General features: G+C 37.4%; 1 protein-coding gene across 6 annotated transcripts in view; it reads right to left on the bottom strand.

The window, feature by feature from the left end:
- Positions 1 to 738: 738 nt before the first annotated feature.
- GPBP1 (GC-rich promoter binding protein 1) overlaps positions 739 to 27,406 on the bottom strand; it is an 89,022-nt gene continuing 62,354 nt past the window's right edge. For 4 of the 6 annotated variants that reach the window (XM_033179612.1, XM_033179614.1, XM_033179610.1 and 1 more), the window contains exons 7-13: positions 26,776 to 26,835; positions 17,824 to 18,008; positions 17,091 to 17,231; positions 14,986 to 15,153; positions 13,587 to 13,774; positions 3,061 to 3,163; positions 741 to 1,725 (exon numbers count right to left, since the gene is read on the bottom strand). In XM_033179612.1, coding sequence (XP_033035503.1) covers positions 1,567 to 1,725; positions 3,061 to 3,163; positions 13,587 to 13,774; positions 14,986 to 15,153; positions 17,091 to 17,231; positions 17,824 to 18,008; positions 26,776 to 26,835 — 1,004 coding nt within the window. In that variant the 3' untranslated portion in view covers positions 741 to 1,566. Of the gene's footprint in view, positions 1,726 to 3,060; positions 3,164 to 13,586; positions 13,775 to 14,985; positions 15,154 to 17,090; positions 17,232 to 17,823; positions 18,009 to 26,775; positions 26,836 to 27,406 lie in introns of all 6 variants that reach the window. The other 2 variants (XM_033179616.1, XM_033179615.1) reach the window with 2 other exon arrangements.

Here is a 27,406-nt window from a genome sequence, read left to right as displayed (position 1 = left end):
GCTTTGTCAAAGCATGCTTTACATTCTCCTGTGGCTAATTCTAACTACATTTAACTTTAGCTGATTAGATTGAATTGTGACAAATCATATAGTAAAACCTGATTTTAAGTATAAAGTCTATTTAATATTTTATTACCATTCTAACTTCCTCAAGTTTTGTGGGAGTGTGCTAGTGTGTTAATTTCCCCGTCACCACCAGTCTCAGTGGGGAAAAAAAAAATACAGTTTCTGGTGAAAGCTGGGGAGTCCGGGTAGAGTATTTATGTAGAAATAGCAAAATACTGCAGCCATCTGAGAAAATACCGTTTTAAAAAACAACAAACACTTAGGAATAGATCTGACATAAAACCCCAAATATTTTTGCTCTAAGATTATGCTCTTTACAATTAGAATATATTTAAACATGAGGGGGAGCTAAAACGAAATGGGGGTAAACAAAACCAGAAAAATCAAAATACAAATATACAGAGCCAAAATACTTTCAGTCAGCAGCAAAACAGAAACAATTCCAAAGTTAATGTGCAAATGAAAATAAAGTAGTTAACAGTCATTCATTTAATAAGCTTGTGTATTTGATAATGAAAAGGCTTAGCTTTCCTTTTCTCACCTCAGAAAGTAATAATCATCATCTTTAGTAAGGTATTATTTTTAAAAGTCTGACTTTAACAAGTGGATAAAGCATGTTTAGAGTATGTTTATGTTTAGAAACAATACCTTGAACACTACAGAAAACAACAATATTCTGAAAATCCAGTTTATTTTCCATGTTGTGGACAGATCCAGTCAGTGTGATCAGTTTTTCTGCGTGTGTAATAATTTATCAAAATAAGTTTTCCCACAAGACTCTTTTCCATCAACTCTGAAAACCCTGGTCTAACAACATACCCCAATAAAGCTTTTGAAAATCACCTCTTAAAATTTGGAAGAAAATGTGGCAAGTCTTTTCCTGTAACATTTACTGCACTACAAATGGCTAAAGAGCAATATATGTTTTAAAAGGTGAATAGTACAACAGCTGAGTTCAGGAAATTGTTTTAGTGCACTTTGCTCCAGTTTTAGCCAACATGCTACATTTTCCTTTTTGGTTTTTTTGTTTGTTTTTTGCGGGGAGGAGAGGGGGACCGCACAAAGTGGACTTAAGGATTTCCATTGTACGAAAAAGATATGACTCTGCAAGCAAAACAGTGTAAGCTGCCTTTTTTCTTAAGACCTGGACATTTTAAGACAGAAGCTTTGCAAAACATTACACAATTTTTTATTATTAAATGAGAAAATCTCATTTGTTACATCGTCACATTGCTAGTCAGAGAAATGTTGCAGTGATGAAGAAAGTCAATGTTGGACCAACCCAAGTCCTCATTCCTACAACATTCATTTACAAAGAAATAATGTTCAACACAGCCCAACAAAACATTCTTGGTTTTCTTCGTATTGAAGTCCCCCAAAAAATCCTCTTCTAAATGGGGTATTTCACTACATAAATTATAGTTCTTCATTTTTACAATTCACCCCAAACTGTATGAGAGATGTATCACACTAAGATTTCTAAAGCTGTTAGGAAATCCTTCACACATCATCGTCATCTGATGTGTCACTGCTACTTGTCTCTGTGTCATCATTCTCAGTTGTGGGTTTGAAAGTGCTGTTCTTCCAAGGTCCAAACTTGAAGTCACAGATCAGGCCGTTTTTCAAAATACCATTTTTTCTCAGACCATTCTTCTGTAACTAAAATGTTAAAGGCAAAATAAATTATCCCTCAAGAGTTACAAACCTACTGTAATAAATATAAGCATGAATATAATAAAATTGTATCCTATCCTCAAAACCCCACAAGTAATGGTATGTCTGAAAAAATCCTGGATCCAGACAAAGTAGATGTTAAGTAATAATTGTCACATTGATTAAGGTACTAAACTTTTCCACATTTTTACTGCCTCAAGTGACAACTGTGATAAATACCTTCAGGGACTTCCCAGAATATAATCAGAAACTATTAAGCTATATCTGTTATTCTTATTATTCTAACCTAAATTAATACACACCCCCACAATCTGCTTTGTTCATAGTTTGTAAAGTAGAATGAGGTATATAAAGTTACAAGATCATCTCTTGCTTAACCAGAGATGAAGATACTAGAAAAAATATAGTTCTCTATTTCTGAAAATGAGAAATCATAACTAAAAGGTTAGTTGGTAATAAATAAGAATTGGGTCAAGAGATAATCAAAGAAGAAAAAAGATAGTTGGCCCAAATTAGAAACAATTTAAAGACAGAAAATAAGCCCAGTGTAGCGGCACAAGCCAGTAGTCCCAGCTGCTCAGGAAGCTGAGACAAGAGTATTGCTTGAGCCCAGAAATTTGGGGATGCAGTGAACTGTAACTGGCCACTGCACTCCAGTCTGGATGACAGAGTGAGACCCCCAACTCTTTAAATAAACAAATAATGGATTTGAAAAAAGCATCTCAACTTTCCGATGCTCTAACAAAAATTCCCTAATACTCTTTCAGAAAGGTAACTAACTAGGGAGACATTAAGCAAGATGTTTTAGAATATGAAATACTCTTGTGCAAGAAAAGGATAAAAAGTGAAGTTACTTAGGAAGCTACTAACACTCTCTACTTCTTATCACTCTTGCTCCTCTCCAAAAAAGTCAAACAAAACAAAACAAAAAAGGTCGGGAAAATGACTAATCATAGACATCACTTACACTAATTCCTAACTGTTGCACACCCAATAGTTTAAAGAAGCCACTATTGCAGATTTCTACAAAGTCAATTCAACCAGGTGCAGTGGTTCCTGCCTGTAGTCCCAGTTACTCCAGAGGTGAAGGTTGGAGGACCACTTGGAACCCAGGAGTTCTAGAGGCCAGCTGGACAACACAGCAAAAGCCTGTCTCCCTCTCTCTCCTTTTTTTGTTTGTTTTAAAAGCAATTCTGACCTATCGTGATAAATTCCTAAATAAAACTTTTAAAATCTCCCCCACTCCATGCTTGCATATAATTATATTGTTCTAAATAAGGGCAATTTAAAAGTGAAGTTGTATGATTCAGGTTTTCTCACCTGTTCACTAATAACTTGGAATTCTCTCATTTCATCCTCAGTTAAGGGAGCACATGTTTCATCATTTTCACTGTCTTCCTGCCAGCCCATTTCCTTTAACAATCTGAAAAGGAGAGGAAAGGAAGTTTAATTTAAAGCTTACCCTGTGCAGGACAGTTTCATTTATATTAGGTATAAGAAAACATGATCTAGGATCCATTATACAAAGACCCCAAGACACATCAAAAGGATTTTTGAATATCTTTCTGAAAATGAATAAACAGGTAAGATTAATAAACTGATATTAAAATTAGAATGAACTCCGTGACTGCTTCATCTTTGGTGTCAAAGGCTCTTCAGGCTGAAAACTTTCAACAGACGTGAAGCAAATCTGCTAAATTCTTATACTAAAAGTAACAGCAATATCACTCCTCTTTTTCTTCAGTACCACCATATTTCTGACTACTCATTAGGTTTTCTACTTGGGCAATCATAAACACTGTAGCAATAGCTACAGAATTTGATTGGGAAATCTCCAAGCTTGTTTCTTATATGGCCACATATCTTGTATTGATATGAAAGGGTTTTTACAAAATGAAACCCCTAAGTACCTCTGTTACTCCTACAAGGAGTCTTCAAAAAGTTTATAAAAAAATGTATATCATGGAAAAACTATGCAAGAATTTCAAGAAAAAAAACTCTGCACCAAAATAAACTTGTGCTAACTTGTGATGACATGTTTCAACAGAATCTTGTTTAAGGTGCCACAAAGGGTAAGACATCAGTTTGGGAAAAGCCCCTATCAGATCAACATGAATTCTGCTAAAATTGAAGCAAAAACAAATACCAAATTTATGGTGAAACTTGGGTAGAAGAATAATGAAATCACTGATGCTTTACGAAAAGTTTATGGGGACAATACCCAATGGAAACCAGCAATTTCAAATAGATAACTCGTTTTAAGAAGAGATGAGGTGATTCTGAAGATGAAGCCCTCACAGAAGCAGCAGCAGACCATCCCCATCAATTGACAAGGAAAAAATTAATCCTGTTAGTGCCCTAACTGAAGAGGACTGATGATTAACAACAGAAACAGCCAACATCACAGACATCTCACTTGGTTCAGCTTACTTAATTCTGTATGAAAAATAAAGTTGAATAAACTTTCCACTCAATGTGTGCCCAGATCATCTGCAGACAAAAACAGAGCTTTCAATGGAAAGTTTAAACAAGTGGGATCAAGATTCTGAAGCATTTCTTCAAAGAAGTGCACACGGCTTTACCAGTATGATCCAGAAGACAAATCACAATCAAAGCACTAGCTACCAATAAGTGGAAGTGATCCGCTCAAAGCAAAAGAGGACCAGTCAAGAGCAAAGGTCACGGCAACAGTTGTTTGGAAGGGATAAAGAACAGTAACAACTGCTTATTATGAGTGTTTTGAGAAGGAAACCTAAAGCTTTAGCAGAAAAATGCCTGGGAAAGCTTCACCAGAGAGTCCTTAAACACAACAATACTCCTGCTCATTCCTCTCATCAAACAAGGGCACTTTTGCAAAGTTTCAATGGGAAATCATTAGGCATCCACCTTTCAGTCCTGATTTGGCTCCTTCCGACTTCCTCATTTCCTAATCTTAAATTTTAGAGGGGGCCCATTTTTCTTCGGTTATTGTAAAAAAGACAGCACTGACACCGTTAAACTGCCAGGGCCCTCAGTTCTTCAGGGATGGTCTAAAATGGCTGGTATCACTGCTTACAAAAGGGTCTTGAACTTGATGTAGTTATGTTGAAAAGCAGAGTTAACAGTTTTTATCATTTAATTACATTGTTCCACAAACTTTTAAGTCCCCTCTTATTTACACCTACTCATCTTTAACTGGCGCCTGCTACACATTAGCTGCTTATAGACTTTTAGACCTTTTTTCAAAGAGTCTCACAGAATATCTGAGACCTTGAATAAAACGTAATATGATATCCACATTTGCAGATGAACAATAAAGATCACATAAGTAAAGTAACTTGCTTACTTGATGGCAAAGACAAATAGAATTTTGGTTTTCTGTCTCCCAAATGAGTATGTATTGCACAGCACCTTGTTGCTTTTGAACAAAAACGTCACAATCAGCATTAATCATTTCTTCTTTCATTCCTTTTAGCCACGACTTCTTCCAGTGCACTGTCTTTACTCTTTAATTTGGATGGCCTCCTTTTGAAATAGCATTTCCACTCACTTTTACCATTCAATGTCACCTAATACAGAAGCTATTAAATCTAGACTAGCAAAACAATCTAACTGCTCTTTTGCTGGATCCAAACTTTTACCTGTTTTACTTTTAAAAACTGAATCGTAACTAAGCAATGCAGGTGGAAAAAACTATCAACATTATGAAAGAGAATATAACAGAAGGCAAGTATTTCTACTTCTCCACTAGAGGCTGTAGTTTTTAACTGTTCTTGAAATAGCTTTCAAAATAATCTAGCCGGGCGTGGTAGCTCATGCCTGTAATTCCAGCACTATGAGAGACCAAGGTGGGAGGATCATTTGAGCCCAGGAGTAAGACCAGGCTGGGCAACAAAGTGAGACTCCATTTCTACAAAAAATAATAAGAAAAAATAAGAACAATCTGTGTTTCCCTTTCCCCCATAAACATACAAACATATGCCACATAACTATATTTTGGTCAGATAACTGCACATATGATGCATAATCCCGAGACTGTAATACCATTTTCTTACTGTACCTTTGTATATGTTTAGATATGCTTAGATATACAAATACATACCACTGTATTATAATTACAAATACTGTACAATATTCAGTACAGTAATATGCTATACAGGTTTCTAGCCTAGAAATAAGAGTCTATACCATACAGCCTAGGTAGGTAGCAGGTTATACCATCTAGTTTGTGTAAGTACACTCTATGAGTTTCACGCCATGACAGAATCACCTAACGACACATTTCTCAGAATATATCCCTGTCATTAAGCAAAGCACGACTGACTGTATTACCGTAACCCTCATCTGTACTTTGCTTTTTAAAGAAATTTAAATTATTCCTTCCCACTCTCCTTCAAACTATTGCCAAATCATCCTGATACCAGTTTCACAATTACCATCTCTGATAAATATTTTCAGTGGTTTCTCACTTTCTAAAGAACAAACTCCTTAACTGTGTTTGTGTCATAGCCACAAATTCAAATTCCTCAGTAGAGGAAATCTAGGATTAGAAGTTAGAAGACCTGGGTCACAGTTCCTACTTTATCACAAACCAAGTATAAGACATCTCTAAAGTCCTGCCTTTTCAATATGATCGTTAACTTCAGTGAGTAAATTTCCCATTCCTGTCAAAATATTCCACTGAACACCCTTAAAACAAACTAGGTATATACACCATTCTAACCATGTCTTTACATCCCTTCTTTTTCCAAACTACTATCTAGCACGCTTGCCCTTATTTATGTCTAACCCTTTCAAGATTTAATTTAGGTCCCAATTAAAACTTCCTGACTAGGGCCAGGCGTGATGGTTCATGCCTGTAATCCCATCAATTCAAGAGGCCAGCTAGGAGTTCAAGACCAGCCTGGGATATAGTGAGACCATGTCTCAAAAAAATTAATTTTTATACAAATAACTATTTTAAAAAGAAAGGAAAGGAAAGGAAGAGGAAAGGAAAAGAAAAAGAAACCTTTGACTGGTACCCAAGTTATAATGATCTCTATCCCCAAACCCTCTGAATTTCTTTGGCATTTACTTCCACTAATTCATTTGGTGCATGCTTAAACAAATTGACAACTGTATCCCTTTGATGTTGAGGCTACCCTCAATACTCTGATAAAGTTGCTAAAACTTGACAATAAAACTAAGAATGATCTACGTGCCTGGGTATTTAATATTTCTTATTTTAATATTTGAAAAGTATTATTAAAAAACCTGTCACTGGCCAGGCGCAGTGGCTCACACCTGTAATCCCAGCACTTTGGGAGGCCAAGGCAGTGGATCACCTGAGTCAGGAGTTCGAGACCAGCCTGGCCAACATGGTGAAACCCCGTCTCTACTAAAAAAAAACAAAAAATCAGCCCGGCGTTGTGGCGGGTGCCTGTAATCCCAGCTATTCTGGGAGGTCGAGGCAGGAGAATCACTTGAACCCGGGAGGTGGAGGCTGCAGTGAGCAGAGGTCGTGCCACTGTACTCCAGCCTGTGTGACAAGAGTGAAACTCCATCTCAAAAAAAAAAAAAAACACATACAAAACTATCACTGCCCCATGATTATTAAATTCAACTGAGTATTTATATGTATAAAACTTAAGAAGTCACAAAGTTTACAGAAAATATGAAGCAATGGAAAAGAAGTATCATTCCACTTTTGACAGGAAAAAATAACCCTAAAATCTGAAAGAAGCCATTAACTCTATTAGCTTAGAATGAGCAAAAAGGTATTGATATATGTCTTTGAAAAATTTACAAACACATATTCTACTTAAACAGTCAAGAAAACTGAAGCTAAGAAATTTAAATAGAAACAGTTCCATATCAACTAGCACCTTTACTCTTCCTCCCTTTTCTGTCTTAGGATCTTTTTCGGCATGTGCAACATTTCTATAAAACTATCCGGCCGGGCGTGGTGGCTCAAGCCTGTAATCCCAGCACTTTGGGAGGCTGAGATGGGCGGATCACGAGGTCAGGAGATCGAGACCATCCTGGCTAACACAGTGAAAGCCCGTCTCCACTAAAAAATACAAAAAACTAGCCGGGCGTGGTGGCGGGCGCCTGTAGTCCCAGCTACTCGGGAGGCTGAGGCAGGAGAATGGGGTAAACCCGGGAGGCAGAGCTTGCAGTGAGCTGAGATCCGGCCACTGCACTCCAGCCTGGGCGACAGAGCAAGACTCCGTCTCAAAAAAAAAAAAAAAAAAAAAAAAAAAAAAAAAAAAAAAAAACAACCATCCCTCCATTCCAACTAGCTGCTACCAAATCTGATATCTTGAATCCACAATTTTATCATATTCTTTGCAAATAACAAAATGTTCTTATTGTTTGCCCCCTTCACCTTCATGTCCACACTAGAAAATGGTATTCCTATGCAAAACTAATTCTTTTTATAGTTTAAACTATATGGTTTAGGGGAAAAAAACTTGGTTAAAACTTTTATAGTAACCTAAATATAAAAGAAAAGTATCCATTGTTTTAAGAAGACAAAAACAATGTAATCTATAAAGTCTCAAAAAAAAAATTAAAACATATATACCAATCATTCAAGTAGTAATCATCCAGTCATTCACTGATACGATCTTTTCATGCAGTATGGGGTTTTTTCTTTCCCTCCCTCTACAGCTTACTTCAATTTAGGATGTTTTTGTCTTTTTTATTTTTTATTTTTTGAGATAGAGTCTTGCTCTGTCATCCAGACTAGAGTGCAGTGGTACGATCTCAACTCACTGCCATCTCACCTCCTGGGTTCCAGAGATTCCTGTGCTTCAGCCTCCTCAGCAGTTGAGAATATAGGCACACGACACAACGCCTGGCTAATTTTTGTATTTTTAGTAGAGATGGGGTTTCGCCATGTTGGCCAGGCTAGTCTCAAACTCCTGGCCTCAAGTGACCCACCTGCCTCAGTCTCCCAAAGTGCTGGGATTACAGGCGTGAGTCCCTGTCCCTGGCCGAATGTTTTTATCTTGATTTGCCTTAGTTTCTAAATCTCATCCTCTCCATTTTCTCCTGTTAGTAGTCACAGAGAACCAAATTCTGTCAAGTTATGAAACGAAAGTCTCTCTTCCGTAAGTCTTCCTAAATGGAACAAGAAGCCACCAAAATGCTTCCTACACTAAATATCTGCTCTACAGATTAAAAAATAAAATAGTTAAAACATTCAATATGTCTATTAGGGGTTATGAGAAATACTTTCTAAAGGTATGGGCCAACTTTTTTTTTTGCTACTAAAGGACTGAAGGGAAATCGGAAGACAAGATATTAGGTGACAACTTTCTCACTATGGCCTTAATGAATAGATTCTGTGAGTTAAAAAATCTTTTATCTGTATTCTTTTACTGCCTATGCTCTATCTCCTTAAGAGGTAACTCATCTTTTACAATCATTAGAATATCTGATATGTTTGTGTCATTATTCTCCTTTCTACACACAGGCCTCCTCCTTTTCTACCAATTGCGTGACTAGAAATATTTCAATCATTATTGGTGAGAGTGTAAATTACCAGAATGTTTTGGGATAACATGGCAGTAGCTGATTATTTTAAATATGTTTGCCATCTGACCAATCAAATTCACTCCTAGTACCTACACATTTATACAAATATTTAAGAATATAAATACAAGGATGCTGATAACAGCATTATGTGGAATAAGGGGGGGAAGAGGAAAGAAGAGAGAGGAAGGAGGGAGGAGAGGAAAAGGTAGAGAAAGGGAAAGACAAGGGGAGACAAAAGAGAGAGGGGATGTGAACACACATAAATCTGGATCACAGGAAAATAGTTTCACAATTTATATCCATACTATAGAATAGTGGCTTCAAATGGCAGCAGGGGAAAAACAAGGTGATTCATTAGAATGATGGGAAAAAATCCTGAAATATCTATTTATATCTTTTTTAAAAAGAATTCATATTTCCTAAATTTTTTCTATATTTGACATTTCAGCCAACACTCAAGCCTATCAGTCACAAGTCGTAAACCGTATAGCGTGAAATTCCACAATTTGGGAGGCAATAAAAAGAGTGTGGTGACTTATTCATCCATTCACATTAAATGTACAATAAATTATATTTTGTCTAAACAGGTGAATTTAAAGATATTATCTGGCTAAGTTAGTTATAAATTAATCTAGCTAAATTAATTCTCAAATGCAATTATCAGCCCAATAAATTATTTACAAATACAAAAATTACTGGGTTTTTTTTTTTTTTTTTTTTTTTTTTGACAGTCTCGCTCTGTCGCCCAGGCTGGAGTGCAGTGGCACGATCTTGGCTCACTGCAACCTCTGCCTCCTGGACTCAAGTGATTCTCACGCCTCAGCCATCCAAATAGCTGGGATTACAGGCAGGCACCACCATGCCCGGCTAATTTTTGTATTTTCAGTAGACACAGGGTTTCACCCTGTTGGCCAAGCTGGTCTTCCATTCCTGACCTCAAGTGACCCACTCACCTTGGCCTTCCAAAGGGCCGGGATTACAGGCATGAGCCACCATGCCCAGCCTACAAAATTAAATGCCTACACATTCACATACAATAGTTACAGCCACATTTAAGAAGCGAAACAGGACATGATTTGGAGCAGAGAAACAAAAATAATCACGAAGATAAAATAATAATGTATGATTAAAGACAGAAAGATAAAGATTTATTCTGAAGGAGCAATCTAAGGGAAAAAAAGCGGGAGGCGTCGGGCAAGGCTGGGCATGATGGCTGTAATCCCAGCACTTCGGGAGGCCAAGGCAGGAGGATCGCTTGAGCCCAAGAGTTTGAGACCAGCCTGGGCAACACGGCAAAACCCCATCTCTACAAAAAAACACAAAAGTTAGCCAGGCACGGTGGTATGCACCCGTGGCTGAGGCAGGAGCATCACCGGAGTGGTATCAGTGAACCGTCACTGTGCCACTACACTCCAGGCTGGACAACAGAATAAGACCCTGCCTCAAAAAAAGAAAGAAAAGAACAAAAGACAATCCAGCCAGGTGTGGTGGCTCACACCTCTACTCCCAGCACTCTGGGAGGCCAAGGCAGGAGTATCACTTGAGTCCAGGACTTTAAGAAAAGCCTGGGAAACACAGTGACATAGTGAGAGCTCATCTCTACGTTTTTCTTCTTTTAAGGGGGCGGGTATAACCTTTGGCAGGAGAAATATAAACTAAACTATTAAACATCTGAAAAAATTAGAAATAAAAAAATTAAAAGTATTCCTCAAAATAAGTACAGATTTACAAAACAGATAGAAAAATACTGCAATATTTACTTACTCACTCATTTGACAAATTCAAGCAAAGTAATGTGCCAAGCACCATTCTAGGTGCTAGATACCATAGTGAACAAAATGGACAAAATGTTTGGCCTCATGTAGCTTATGTTCTTAATTGAAATACAAGTTGAAATTACAAATAAATTCTACAAAAGTTATTCAAGAGGAGATATAACCCAGTTTTTTCCACTGTCTTAGAATTAAATGAGGTTCTAGAAGAAACTGGGAAAAAGTAAAGTCAATCAACTGGGCTGTTAATAAATGTAACTTAGCCCCAAGCTTGTCTTAGAAGGTATTTTTAAGTTAAAAAAAAAAAAAAATCAGTTTATACAAAGCAATTACAGAATAATAATATGATCATCTAAGGGTATAAACTATTAACTTTCTTTGCTTTCGTAGTTTTTAAATCCTTTAGTTATGCTGAACCATGTGGTTATTTAAGGAATATAGTAAGGGTGTGTCATTTCTGCAAAAACACCTGCTTTGAACTACAAAAAACAAAAGTAAATTCTAGATATAAAGACTCTTCAATTCTAAGACTAAACCACTTAAGAGGTTGCTATTTTTTAAAATGCTTAAGACTATACTGATGGAAGCAAAAAGTGCTGTTAAAAGTTTACAACAGGCTCGGAGCAGTGGCTCACACCTGTAATCCTAACACTTTGGGAGGCTGAGGCAGGTGGATCACTTGAGGTTAGGAATTCGAGACCAGCCTGGCCAACATGGTGAAACCCCATTTCCGCTAAAAGACAAAAATTAGCCAGGTGTGGTGGCATGTGCCTGTATTCTCAACTACTGAGGAGGCTGAAGCACAAGAATCTCTGGAACCCAGGAGGTGAGGTGGCAGTGAGCCAAGATCACGCCACTGCACTCCAGCCTGGGCGACAAAGCGAGACGTGTCCAAAAAAAAAAAGGTTTACAATAAAAACTAAATTACAGGCCTGGCACTGTGGCTCATGCCTGTACTCTTAGCACTTTGGGAGGGCGAGGCAGGAGAATCACTTCAGCTCAGGAGTTTGAGACTAGCCTATGCAACATAGTAAACCTTCATCTCTACAAAAAATACAAAAATTAGCTGGGTATGGTGGTGCACACCTGTGGTCCCAGCTACTTGGTAGGCTGAAGTAGGGGGATCACTTGAGCCTGGGAGACAGAGGTTACAGTGAGCTAGTATCGCACCACTGCACTCTAACCTGGGTGACAGTGTGAGACACTGTCTCAAAAAATAAATCACATATTTTTTTGGACAATTCGCTATCCATGTGGGAAAGGATGAATTTGGACTCCCACCTCACATTATCCAGAAAACCTGCGTAAACCACGAGAGGAAAAAAATGAACTAGACTTCATCAAAATTAAAACTTTCTGCCCTTAAATAGGTACCACTGATGCCGTGCGTGGTGGTGCAAGCCTGTAATCCCAGCTACTCAGTAGGATCACTTGAGACCAGTCTGGGCAACACAGAAAGACCTCATCTCAAAAGGTGCCTGTGGGGTGGGGTGGGGGCGGGGCAGAGGTGGGTGGGAGGTGGCTGTATACTGAGAGAATGAAAAAACTCACAGGAGAAATTATCTGCCAATCATATATAAGAGACTTATACACAAATATATAAAGAACTCTTACAACTTAGTAAGAAAATGTAATTTTTAAATGAGCAAAGTATTTATACAGTTATTTCTCTCCAAAGAGGATAAATGGCCAATAAGCACATAAAAAGATACTCAACACTATTAGTCATTAGGGAAATCATACTTCACACCCGCTAAAATGACTTAATCAAAGAGAGATGGTACCAAGTGTTATTAAGAAATCATACCACAAAAAGAAATCATACTTCAAACACACTAGAATGACTGTAATCAAAGATAGATGGTACCAAGTGTTGGTAAGAATGTGGAGAAACTAGAACCTTCTATATTGCTGATGAGGAAGTAAAATGACATAGCCATTTTGTAAAATAGTTTGACAGTTTCTAAAAATGTGAAACACAGAGCTATCATATGTCCCAGCAATTCAACTCCTAGGTATCTACCCAACAGAAATAAAAACATATCCACACAATAACTTATATATGAATGTTCACAGCAGCATTATCCAAAACAAGTCAAAAAGTAGACTGGACTAGAGCCTACCGTTTAAAAAAAAAAAAAAGAGGTAGAAACAACTAATATTCATCAACTGATGAACAAAAAAGCAGTATAGTCATATAGTGTACTATTCAGCACTAAAAAAGGAATAAAGTACTGACGTGCTTACAATGCAAATAAACCTTGAAAATATTATACTTAGTGAAAGAAGTTAGACATCAAAAATCACATACTATATTATTCCACTTATATAAAATACCTACACAAGGCAAATCTATAGAAAGAATAGTAGCTGCCTAGGACAGAGTGCAAATGAAAAGTAAATGCAAATGAACAAAGGGCTACTTTGAATATATTAAAAATCATCTGTATATCATAATGGGTGAAATTTATGGCATTAGTTGTATCTCAAACCTGTTAAATCACACAAAAACTCTATAGTATTGAAATCTTGAATACAGAAAATGCTGAGGAAAAAGTAAAAACAAATACTAGCCTGTGTTCTGCCTCAAGTGAACTTGAAAGAACATCAGTTTGTGGGAAGGTTGAAGACCGAATGATCTGCTGGGAAATCACGGAGGCATTGCCATTCTCTTGAGGAATTTCATTTTCATCGAAGTTTCGGTTTATATCCCTTTCTTGGTGAGTACTATTGCTGTTATGTAAATTAAATGAGTCGTCATCCTGATTTTCAGAGAGTTAAAAAAAAAAAAAAAGATTGAGTTCTAAAGAATACAGTTATTAAAAACTTTTAATAGATCCTAACTAAGCTTCCACTGAAAATACATCAATGTGGCCGGGCGCAGTGGCTCACCCCTGTAATCCCAGCACTTTGGAAGGCCAAGGCAGGCGGATCATCTAAGGTCAGGAGTTCCAGACCAGCCTAGCCAAAATGGTGAAACCCTGTCTCTACTAAAAATACAAAAAAAATTAGCTGGGCGTGGTGATACACGCCTGTAGTCCCAGCTGCTTGGGAGGCTGTGGCAGGAGGATCGCTTGAACCTAAGAGGCGAAGGTTGCAGTGGGCCGAGATCATGCCATTGTACTCCAGACAAGAGCAAAACTATCTCAAAAAAAAAAAAAAACCAACAACCATAAATGTAATACTTATTAAATTAGGAAAGAAAAATTAAGCCAGGATGGATATCCAAAGCTTTCTTACCCTAAGTATTCCTATCTATACAACAAAGGTAAAACTAAAAGCATGAAGTCAGGCAAGATGGGGGAAGCACAAGAAAGCAGATATAAACAAGAACGCTTTTTAAATGTATTTTTCCACAGGAACTACAGAATGAAGTAAGTCTACTTTAGAAATGAAGTCATGGCCGGGCACAGTAGCCCACGCCTGTAATCCCAACACTTTGGGAGGTCAAGGCAGGCGGATCACCCGAAGTCAGGAGTTCAAGACCAATCTGGCCAACATGGTGAAACCGCGTCTCTACAAAAAATGAAAAAATTAGCCAGACGTACAAAAAATACAAAAATTAGCTAGGTGTGTGGCACACACCTATAGTCCAGCTACTAGGAAGGCTGAGGAACAAGAATCGCTTGAACCTGGGAAATGGAGGTTGCAGTAGCTCAAGATGATGCCATGGCACTCCAGCTTGGGTGACAAAGACTTCATCTCAAAGAAAGGGAGGAGGGAGGAGGGATGGGGGGAAGGAGAGAAGAGGAGGGGGAAGAGAAGGAGAGAAGAGGAGGGGGAAGAGAAGGAGAGAAGAGGAGGGGGAAGAGGAGGAGGAAGGGGCGGGGAGAGGGGAGAAGTTATTATTTATGCACATGGCTTTCCAAGTTACTTTCCAAGGAGATGATTCAAATGTATTCCAAGGTCCTAATACATGCTCAAATATTTCAATGACACATCAATGTCAAATTAAGTATTGCTATTCAATTACCTTCTCTGAGCCAGCACGGCTTTCATCTTCATGTTCCTCTTCTACTCTGTCTCTTTTCAATGCTTTCAAAAATTCACTCTTCTTATCAGTGCGCATTCGTGTCAGTTTGGTTAGACGAGGCTGCTGATTAAGTTTGTCAACAGGAGAAGAGGAATTTGAGCGATTACACTAAGAGGAAATTCAGAAATACTAATAAATACGTAGCCAAGGAATCAATGTCAACATAAAATTCATTACTACCACAGCTTCCTATTTTACCTTTATTCACAGAAAACAAAATTGATTATAATGTCTATGTTAAAGTCTAGTTCTCTCTATCCCTGTATTTTCCCCTACTCAATGAGTCAACAAAAGATTTTTCTTGTCCCACAAACAATGAAGGTCTAATAATACTCAGAACTATGATTCTAAATTAGGCGTCTAAATATTATTTTATAAATGCATCCTAGAATTGTTTAAACTTTTCTATAATACACAGAAGAGCAGCTTTTCAAACTGTGTTACAGTTACAGAGCTCTACAGTTCAGTAATAGCTCCAGCAAGATCTATCTTATAATTATTTATACACATACGTAAGGTTTATCAGAGTGAATTTCACCTGGGAAAATGTTTGAAAGACAGCAGGGAGGAGAGGAGAAAGAATACTTTTGTTTTTGGTTCTTTGGTGTTTTGACAGTGGAACACAAAACAGAATGTTAAAACTCTGTGTCATATGGATTATCAGTCACGGAAACAAACCATAATAATGCTTACTTGTTGGCATTAATGTTTGTATAGCTAATCTTAGCAGAATTAACTAGCTAGGAATGATAGTCCTTCCCTCAAAGCTCAAAAATTCTGTGTCTGAGATCATAAATAATAGTATATGAGGGGTTCCAACAGTACACAAAGTAGTTTCAGGTATAATAATGTAAGTGTTATGGGTGTCCTTTGACACTAGACTGGTCAGAGAACTCCCTGTTCTGGGAGTTTCAAAACCTCGATCAAATGAGAAAGAAATAACTGAACTACCAGGTACTCACAGTCAGTACAGTAACAATACATACCTTTCTCTCTTGTTCCTCCTTTCGCCCCACTCAGTATTAACAGTAATAAAATGTCCATCATCCCCAAAAGAAGACATTATACAATACAAATCCTCATTATTAGTTAAGTTCAATCCTACAACATAACTATCACAAGTATCAAATAACACTGCAATTTTCATAATTATTTTCTTAAAAACTACTCTTGGTCCAGGTGTGGTGGCTCATGCCTGTAATCCCAGGAACTGTGGGAAGCTGAGGAGAGAGGATCACTTGATGCCAGGAGTTTGAGACCAGCCTGGACAACATAACTAGATCCTCATCTCTACAAAAAGTAAAAAATTAGCTGGCCCAGTGGGAAGCACCTGTAGCTGTAGTCCTAGACAATCAGGAGACTAAGATGGGAGGATTGCCTGAGCCCAGGAGGTCAAGGCTGCAGTGAGCCACAAATGAGTCACTGTACTCCAGCCTGAGCAACAGAGACCCTGTCCCTCCCACCACCCCCCAAAAAATTATTCTTTGTTTTTTAGGATGTTTGGAATTCCCCGCCCCCCCATCTCCAACCTGCCACCACCACTTTTGAGACAGGGTCTCACTCTGTTGCCCGGACTTGAGTGCAGTGGCACAATCACAGCTTGCTGCAGCCTTGATATTCCCAGGCCCGGGTGTTCCTCCCACCTTAGCCTCCCAAGATCTGGGATCACAGGCACATACCACCATGACCAGCTATTTTTTTTTTTTTTTTTTTTTTTTTTAAGTAGAGACAGGGTTTCACCATACTGCCCAGGCTGGTCTGAAATTCCTGAGCTCAAGTGATCCTCCTGTCCCACTTCCCAAAGTATTGGGATTATAGGCATGAGCTACCACACCCAGCCGGGAATTTTCATTTAAAATATTTTAAATGATTCCTACTTTCCCAAAGTGCAAAACTGGTTAACAAATGAAGTATATGAATCCAGTTTTCTGAAGGAATGAAACTCATTTTAATGTATTCATTTAATGAATGTCTACCTTTTATTCACTGTTAAACTACCAAAATTAAAATGTTACATTCCTCAAGAGTAATTTTTAATGTCATACCTCTTTCACTGAATTTGTTGATGGACTAAAATTCTTGGCAGTTGATTTAAAAGCATTAAAGTTGCCAACACCATATGTGGACTCATGAGGGAAAGAAGTTCCAACTTTATTTTCTTTTGTTTGGCTTTTCCATTGTGTAGGCTAAAGAAAAACACACAAACATTAACGGCTATCAAAAACAGGTTATAGGAGAAAAGACAAAAACTATGAATATTATAAAACAAAAAAGATTACACTAGGCTCATAAAAACAACTATTTTTGTATCACACTGCATTATTCCTACACAGTTCTCTGTCCCTTTTTCTACAAATAAAATCAAAACTGAGCATTTAGGTATCTAACTAATTTGCTATTTTTCCAAAGTTACATAAATATAAAGTTGGGTTTCTTTCTCCTGAGAATAAGAAAACATGTAAGTTTCCAAAACCTAAAACTGAGCACCAGGTAAAACAGCATTACATACTATCATTAAGCAAATATATCACAAATACATCTAGCAAAAAAAAAAAATTTTTGAAAGTTTCACTTACTATTGCTAAAATAATAAAACCACACAAACGCACACACCACATCAAAGATAATTAAGAGCACATATGGGTCAACTCTTGCCACCTAGAACTCAGCACCCCATGAAGTACCTTCATACACATTTTAAATTCTTTAACATTTTCCCCCATAGTATGTAAATTGGTTATCACTCAAAATTTACATTTGTGGTAATTTAGAACTTACTTTTGTAGGTGGAGCAGCAGGTTTAGGGACTAAACCTTTATAAACACTTGGACCAGTTCCATTCTTAACTGGCTGCGACGGAAGATTTCCTACTACTGGGAATCCAGATAGCTGTAAGTCTTTTGTATTACCTTTCTTAATGACCAGCATCCTTGGAGCTCTAGATTTAGGATTCGGAGGGTATTCTGCATAAATAAAGCACGAACAACAGTCACTCACAATTTCAAATTTTAGTATAGAATAAAACCACCAAAAGAACAGTATATTCCAAACTTTTTTTTTTTAAACTAACAGCTACCTCCTGGGTAAAATAACTAAACTAAGTAAGTATAAACTATATCCCAACTTAAGAAGTAAAGCTAAAACATTATCCCACAAAATACAGAAAGAATTGGGCAATGTCAAGTAATACAGATAAATTTTGCTAGATAGTGGCTCAGAATGTTAAAACCAAGACAAATTATATTCTAACATGTCTTGCATTAACTATAAAAAACTGCAAATTTCAACCTAATGACTCTTAAGATTTAGAATATAAAATACACTTCTATTTTCCCTTACCCATTTGAAAAAAGAATTAAAATTTCAATTTTTTCATTCTTTTTACTCCACTTACAAAATTATTACCAATAAGAAATTACATTCCTTTTATTTCTAAATACTTCAGTTATGACTAAGAATTATATTTCACAATATCAATTCATGTATTTATTGATCATTTCTCTACATTCAATGCATTATATGAATGCAGAACAACCAACTCAATCCTGATTTCTGAAAATAAGTACTACGAATAATTGCTAAGGGCAGACTTTTCTCAAGACTACTGCAGCTGCTAAAAATAAATATTATTTCTATAATTTAATCAATGTGTGTGTATAATCAAACAGACGTTGCAGTGAAGTCTCTCTATCCTTACAAAAACTTTGAAAACATCAGTTTCAAAGCTGCAAAGTTTAGAATAAATAAAAATTAGTTCTGTACATTAAATAAGATCATGTGAATTAGTGAGTTGGGCAGATATTTGTAATGATTCCCTCCTCAAAAACTAAATCAAGCTTCCTCATGGATCATCTCAAAACCCAAAACTAAATATGGACTCCTAGGGAAACCCAGAGGGACTCTTCAGTTCATGGGAGGGTTCAAGCTCTCCAAAAGATAAAGCCGGTATGGTGCTTCACCTATTGAAACACTAAAGGATAAAAAGAACAAGGGCTTACAATAATCTGAGAAAAGGTTCATCTTTCCAAAAATTAAACATGTTGACTTACTAGGGTAAACATTCGAACTTCCTGACAGTCTAAAAAAAGCCCAATATGATGGGTTTTTTTTCTTATGGCGCACAAAAACACACAAAGTATTATCACCAAAGTATAGCTTTTCTGATATGACACAATAAAGGTAACAGAACAAAAACAAATAAAGATCTCAAACAGGCCAGGCGTGGTGGCTTAAGCCTGTAATCCCTGTACTTTGGGAGGCCAAGGCGGGGAGACCATGATGTCAGGAGTTCAAGACCAGCCTTGCCAGCATGGCGAAACCCAGTCTCTACTAAAAATACAAAAAAAATTAGCCGGGCATGTTGGCACACGCCTATAATCCCAGCTACTCGGGATGCTGAGGCAGGAGAATCTCTTGACCCCGGGAAGCAGAGGTTACAGTAAGCCGTGCCACTGCACTCCAGCCTGGGCGACAAGCAAGACTCCATCTCAAAGGAAAAAAAAGATCTCAAACAAAGAACAGTAAATAATATTAGGAGTGTACTAACAATGTAAGATTTCCAATTATTTTTGGTAAGCAGATGATAATGGCATGGATAAAGGATAAAAAAAGATTCTTGCTATTAATAAAATGTCAGAGAAAATCTTAGCATATAACTCGAAATCTAAGTTAAGTAAAGCCCAGGAATCTGAGGAATGATCAGTGCTACAAAATGTAAAAGGTAATCTCATCTGAGAGGAATCCAAGTGTTAAAGCAGAAGGCAGTTCTATCACTATACCACAACTAAGTAAGTTTAAACATGGCTAACACAGACTTCTAGTTCAATGTGGCTAAGCACGTAAGTTTATTATCTTCTTCTAGATTCTTACATTAAAATTACTATAAGGGAGGAAATCAAACACAACTATATAAAATAGGAATAGAGTCATCAGCAAGAAAATGATTTCCACACATTTCTAGAGAAGTAAATAAAAAGTTTCAATTTAGAGTGTACACAAAAGAACCTAACAGCCGAGGAGGACCTAATCTACCACGTAGAGCCTCAACGAGATCGGGACTTGAAAATGCCAGATATGGCAGAGGGCAGAAATGCAACTTTTGACAAAAATAAAATAATTCAAGAAAAGATCCTTACTAATTCTAAAGAATGTACTTTAGGCAGACGGAAAATGATCCGATGTGGAAGGCTGAAGATATTAGAAGAAATAAAAATTTTTATAAATATGAATGTATCAGATCCAGGAAGTAGGCTGGGTATGGTAGCTCATGGCTGTAATCCCAGCACTTTGGAAGACCAGGGTGGGAGGACTGCTTGAGTCCAGGAGTCCAGGACCAGCTTGGGCAATACAATGAGTGAAACTACATCTCTACAAAAAGTTTTTTTAAATTAGTCAGACATAGTGATGAGCACCGGTAGTCTCAGCTACTTGGGGGGCTAACATAGGAGGATCCCTTGAGCCCAGGAGGTTGAGGCTGCAGTGAGCTGTGATGGCACCACTGTACTCCAGTCTGGGCCACAGAGTAGGACCCTGTCTCAAAACAAAAACAAGGAAGCAGAAGAGATAACAACTAGATAGGCAAGTAGATATACTGTCTTTAAGCCTCAATATAGTTCCTGAATACAAATTTCACCTTTCCCAAAACTGGATTCCTAGACACCTAGGAGTAAGAAATACTCTGGCTAGCTCCTCAATGAGGTCTTCAGTGCAAAGAATGATGAAATATCCTAAAAAGAAGAAAAGTGAAAGCTAAGAAATCACTCACAAAAGAGTAGGTGACAGAGTAAGAGATGACAAAAGTCCCTGAAGAAAGACGATACGGACTGAGAGGGAAGGGGAGGGATATACCATTATTGTGCTAAGAAATTGTATTAGGCCAGGCGCAGTGACTCATGCCTATAATCCCAGCACTTTTGGGAAGCCGAGGAGGGTGGATCACGAGGTCAGGAGTTCAAGGTCAGCCTGGCCAACATGGTGAAACCTTGTCTTTCCTAAAAATACAAAAAATTAGCAGGTGTGGTGGTGGGCCCCTGTAATCCCAGCTACTCGGGAGGCCAAGGCAGGAGAATCACTTGAACCCGGGAGGCAGAGGTGGCAGTGAGATGAGATCACGCCATTTCACTCCAGTCCGGGTGACAGTGGGAGACTCCATTTAAAAAAAATAGTAATAATTCATATTTAGGCCAGGCATGGTGGCTCAAATCTGTAATCCCAGCACTTTCAGAGGCCACGGTGGGATGGATCACTTGAGCACAGGAGTTCAAGACCAGGCTGGGCAACATAATGAGACATCATCTCACGAAAAAATTTTAAAATGAGGCAGGAAGATCGCCTGAGCATAGAAGGTTGTGGCTGCAATGAGCCATGATCGCACCACTGCACTCTCGCCTGGGGGAGAGAGCAAGACCCTGACTCGAAAACCACAAAAAGAATTCACATTTAAATATTACACAAGAATATGTACTTTTGTACCAGATTTATCAGAATTTGAATACTAGTTCCAACCTTACCAGTTGTATCATCTTATATAAGTTACTTAATCTGTCACCTATAAAACGAAAAACAACAGCTCTTGTCTGGGATTTACTGTGAAATGTTTCATATTCAAATAACTACTAGAAAAAAATACAGAAAAGCTATATACACTATCACTAGCACAGGATTCCAATTACAATTCAAATTAAAGGTGCCCTTTTGCAAGAATTTCAGGTTGCTTAACCTGCAATTAGACAGCAGGGGGAAAAAAGAATTTTAAGTTGACACGTAAGAGTAAGAAAAAGAAAAACTTAAGATAGACATGATAAAATCAATCTATGTCCTGTGTAACAACTCTGAATAATCGACATAAACCTGCTCATTTAACAAAAAGAAGTGTTCTTAATGGTAACTATAACCTGTAAGTAATGGAAGAAGTGAAGTGGCACTAAAAGGCAAGAATTAATTTGCATCATGTATCCCCATTTTGTATTATTTAAAAATTGGCTCATCTATTCATAGATTTTATCCACAAATTCTCCTAGGAAACCCCTGCCAAGTAGTTAAGCTCTTAGAGTCAAACATTATCCAATGTTTGCTTTGTGACTTGGTTAACTATATGAAGAAGACCCCAAATATTTACATTTTAAAAGAGAAAACATATACTGACGAAAAACCTTAACACCTATACAAAAGAATGAGAAAGTAAGTGACTACCTTCTGTAAGTTTCATGTGCTTATTAACTCAACCTCATCTACACAGGTATTCTCATGTTCAAATTTAAGTTCAGAACAACTGAAGGCAAATATGACCTCTGGATTTTTTTAAACATTATTTCCCTCTATCCTCGCAAATAACTGTAGCCTGACAATAACTGACCATTTTATTTTTATTTTTGTAGAGACAAGGTCTCACTATGCTGCCCAGGCTGGTCTCAATTCCTTGGCTTCAAGTGATCTTGCCACCTTAGCCTCCCAAAGTGTTAGGATTACAGACCTGAGCCATGAATCCTGGCCCTATAATTGACTTTATCATTTTTACTGTCTTATTCATGCTCTCCCCATACCTATGAATGTAAGAACTAGTCTTCTATAAATGCAGTGATGACGGGGAACTGACCCAATTCTCAGGAAGACAAATTAGAACCAAAATACTGCCACATATAATACAAAGTAAACTGGCCACACAGATAATTCAAAGCTGACGTTTCAATTCCTCACCTCTTTTCTTTCACTACAATCTCCATATAGCTACTTTCTACATACATGAGGTTTCTGACTCAATGACTACATTTAACTACTTCATTCTTTGGCCCACTACCTAGAAATTCATTTTTGCCTTCTAACAAACCTACAACGAGAATCTCCTTCATTTATTGGATTTGAACAACATAAATTAGCTGACATTTATTAAACACCTGTGACATGACCAAAGATTTTTACACAGTAGACAATTTAACCTTAACAATGCTTTTCTTTCTTTTTTTAGGGGGGAGACAGAGTTTCGCTCTTGTTGCCCAGGCTGGAGTGCAATGGCGCGATTTTAGCTCACCACAACCTCCGCCTGCCTCAGCCTCCCGAGTAGCAGGAATTACAGGCATGCGCCACCACACCCAGCTAAATTTGTATTTTTAGTAGAGACAGGGTTTCTCCATGTTGGTCAGGCTGGTCTTGAACTCCCTACCTCAGGTGATCCACCTGCCTCGGCCTCCCAAAGTGCTGGGATTACAGGTGCGAGCCACTGTGCCCAGCCTAACAGTGCTTTTCTCATTATAATTTTTGTGGTCATCCTTACCTCACAGATGAATAAATTCAATCTGATTAAGAAATCTGCCCAAAATCTAAATAATCAATAAGCAAAAGATCTAATGTTAGGGCCACATCTGATTCTGAACTCAATACTCTCCCACCATTATCTTAATGAAGAAAATGGAAATTGTTCCTGTGGCAGATATTTCAAAATGTTTACCATTCCAACTCCAATAGTAAACCTACACTGAATGGTTGGGATAAGAGGCTTGTAAGTGTGCACTATACCAAGTGACGTCAAAAGTCATTATCACATTGATGCCAGTTAATAATTTGGTTTCCTATTATTTTGACAGAAGAGGCAAATTTAATGTATAAACAAAAGCATGTAGCCAAGTGAAGGGTAATTAGTATCTGAATTAATCAAGTTTTCTTTTTGTTTCTTTCTTTGGAGAAAGGGTCTTGCTCCGCTGCCCAGGCTGAAGTGCAGTGGCACAATCATAGCTCACTGCAACCTGGAAATCATGGGCTCAAGCAATCCTCCCATCTCAGCCTCCCAAGTAGCTAAGACTACAGGCACACAAAACCACGTCTGGTTTATTTATTTTTTATTTTTTTGTAGAGACAAGGGTCTCTTCTGTGCGAGCTCCCGGCCTCAAGTGATCCCCCCCATCCTATGCTCCAAAAATGCTGGGATTACAGGCATGAGCCACTGCACCCAGTAAGCTTTCCAATTAACTTGAAGAGAAAACTTGATCACTAAGACAACAGTATATACACAGACCAAATGCAAAGACTCTATAACACAGCAATTTCAACAAATTCCTATTGTGAACACTAATTTCAATACCAAAAAAAAAATGTTAAAGATCATTTTTATAACAATTGGTGCTGTTTGAATTTTGTTGGTTTTTAATGTTTGTTTATTTGGAGATGCAGTGTCTCTTTGTTGCCCAGGCTGAAGTGCAGTGGTGTGATCTTGGCTCACTGCAACCTCTGCCTCCCCGGTTCAAGCAAATTCTCATGCCTCAGCCTCCCAAGTAGCTGGGATTGCAGGCACACAGCACCACGCCCAGCTAATTTTTGTATTTTTAGTAGAAACGGGTTTCACCATTTTGGCCATGCTGGTCTTGAACTCCTGACCTCTGATGATCAGCCCACCTTGGCCTCCCAAAGTGCTGGGATTAAAGGCATGAGCAACCACACCCAGCTGGTTAACATCTTTATTAACAAATCTATTTCCGTTTACAATACTATGAGTTTTAGTCAAATGAGTTTCACTAACTGTGATAACTTATATCAACACCAACCGATATGATATTTTCCCTTTAATGGGGGCTCTCAACATTGTTCATATAAAGAACATGCTTCAAGGTATGCACTTTACAAATATCAACAATTTCCATGGTGAACAAGTAATTCAGACCAAATAAAATGTACTTGGGCCAAGCTGTATCAAGCTGTCTACTCAAATCCTATTAATTTTCCCTTTTCAACCTTGAACACATGTTGCACTACTTTTTCTTAAAATACTATAATTGTAACAACTGTTTTCATGTAAGACAGATACTCAAAAGTCATTTCAACATACAAAGCAATTCATCAACAGAATACTGTCAAAAAAACTCAGTGAAGAATTTTCCCTTCCCTTAATTCTGTTTATCAAAGTTCCTATTAATAAAATCAATCCCGTTGGCTTTCATCATAATTTACCTCACTGAATGCAATGATGTCAATCTGTATGCTTGTGGCAAATATTGGAATTCTCTAGAAAACAACCCATTTATATTAACCGGTCACTAATTAGCTTTGATTTAGAATGCTCAACAAACCAAAAGAATTCTGAGCAATGAACCTTTATGTTCTTAACTAGTATATCAAATATGAGCTAAAATCAAGAAAGCTCATCAAACTACCAAGGAGCTGAAAAAATATATAAATGCTGAGTTAGAAGAAGACCATGCTTAAGCTAATTACTAGTCACTGAAATTTCTCATTATTTAATATCTTAAGTAAATGTTAAGCTCTGCCAATAATATGTTGCTGACATAGTCACTGACACAAAAACAGTCCTCCATAGAACTTCTGAAAACACACGATCAGTAGCCACTAACTTTAATATTATTTTTATTTTTCGGACAGAGTTTCACTCTTTGTTGCTCAGGCTAGAGTGCAATGGCGTGACCTCAGCTCACTGCAACTGCTGCCTCCCAGGTTCAAGCAATTCTCCTGCCTCAGCCTCCCGAGTAGCTGGGATTACAGGCATGCGCCACCGCACCCGGCTAATTCTTTATATTTAGTAGAGACAGGGTTTCTCCATGTTGGTCAGGTTGGTCTCGAACTATCGACCTCAGATGATACGCCCACCTTGGCCTCCCAAAGTGCTGGGATTACAGGAATGAGCCATTGTGCCTGGTCGCCACTAATTATTAATGCAACTCAACTCAACTGCACACTAACACTTGAATATACACCACTCTTTCTTCCTCACTCACCAAAGAAATCAAACAATTGTATTATTTTTAAATTCTCACAGGCAACTTGAATTCCTGTTTTACTTTTAAATTATTAAGAGCATGGAGATGGACTATTTAATAACCACGATCCTGGTTAAGATAAAAACACTACTGAAGTCACAGATATAAGCTGCATGAAGGTGTTTCCAGTAAAGCCAACTAGGTTCTAAGCAGAATTCAATTTATGTAGTTATATTATAAATGGCTTAATTACCTTCCCCGCAGGGTATCCCTCAAATTGGGGCATCATGTTTAAGTCTGCCAGTTTTTGATCTACAAAATTATAGTTTCAGGGACAAATTGCTTTTTCTTTTTATAAATATTATATTTTCGTTAGTAAATTTTTACTTACCTGGAAGGAAGTAGCACTAGAAAAGTTCTATTGAAGTCTTTCCTAAAATTCTCTTGTCTTCCTCAGGAACATAGCTATTTTAAGTGTTGCAATAGGGAAAACAATACTTGGGAACCCAGGGGGGAAAGTGAGAGAGGAATAGTAAAGTGTGATACAATGAGAGTTTCATTGTATTCCTATGGGAAGTACTGGGAATTTAACAATTAACCATTCCACAATTAACCATTTTCTTTTTTTGTTTATGCAGACACATTTTCTTAGTTTACCTAAACACAGTAAAGAGTACATCTTCCTTTTGAACATCTTTTCAACTAGTACTCAAAATCCTTAGACCAACCCTGAAACAGTAGAACCAAAATCTTTATATTAATACATTTTACTCTCATTATTTTCAAATATGTCTTTGTCTCTAAATCATTTCTAAGATTATTAAATCAACCCAGGATCAGTACCAATAGTATCTATAGTTTTATATGACAAACGCTCACTGGCATTCTTGACTTTTTAAATTTACTTTCATTCTAATCAAATCCAAATTATTCCTAACTTCTTAGAGATTCTATTTAACACCTTCCAGGTGGTTCTATATTCTTATGCAATCAGTTGTTCCCAGAAAAACTGAATAATAAGGAAACATACCTAAGAGAGGAGCTTGGGAGATTTTTTTGGTTGGGTATGTGTGTGTCTGGGCGTGTAGGCCTGGGGAGAGTGGTAGAAATACTAATTTGCAATACAGAAAAAACAATGCCATTCACATGGTTCTAACAAAAGTGTCTGACCACCCCCACCCCCACCCTCAAAAAGCCCTTAAATAAAGAGGGAGATCAAAAGAAAACAAAATAATTCCCGAGTTTCACCTCATACATACAATATAGCACAGGAAGTGGCAAAGTTTAAAATAATGCCTTTACTGTTAGGACTAGTATGCTGTCATAAGCCACAATCCTTTTGTTTTAGTGAGTTGATTTTCAATAGAAAAATACAAATGAACATGTGTTTAAGTTCCAACATGGATTGAGCACCTCTGAATTTAGTATCAAATAATTAAATTTATTTTTCAGATGTCAAATCTTAGTATTATAAAATTTTCCATTATTTTAAACTTCACTTGAATCTTCAAAAAAGCTGTCTAAATTGTACTATACGAGTTCAGTTTAATCTTCTGTAAAATGCTATCAAATTGAACTGTCAGCAGTCTTTTAAAAAAAAAATTGGGGGCTGGGTTATTACTAGAACTCTCATTAAGCTTTGAAAATCAGAAATCAGAGAC

The sequence above is a fragment of the Trachypithecus francoisi genome, unplaced genomic scaffold (genome assembly GCF_009764315.1).
Source record: "Trachypithecus francoisi isolate TF-2019V2 unplaced genomic scaffold, Tfra_2.0 Lachesis_group2, whole genome shotgun sequence".
NCBI classification, from domain to species: Eukaryota; Metazoa; Chordata; class Mammalia; order Primates; family Cercopithecidae; genus Trachypithecus; species Trachypithecus francoisi.
Note: the sequence above shows the minus strand (reverse complement) of the source record. Positions and strands in the feature narration are given on the sequence as shown.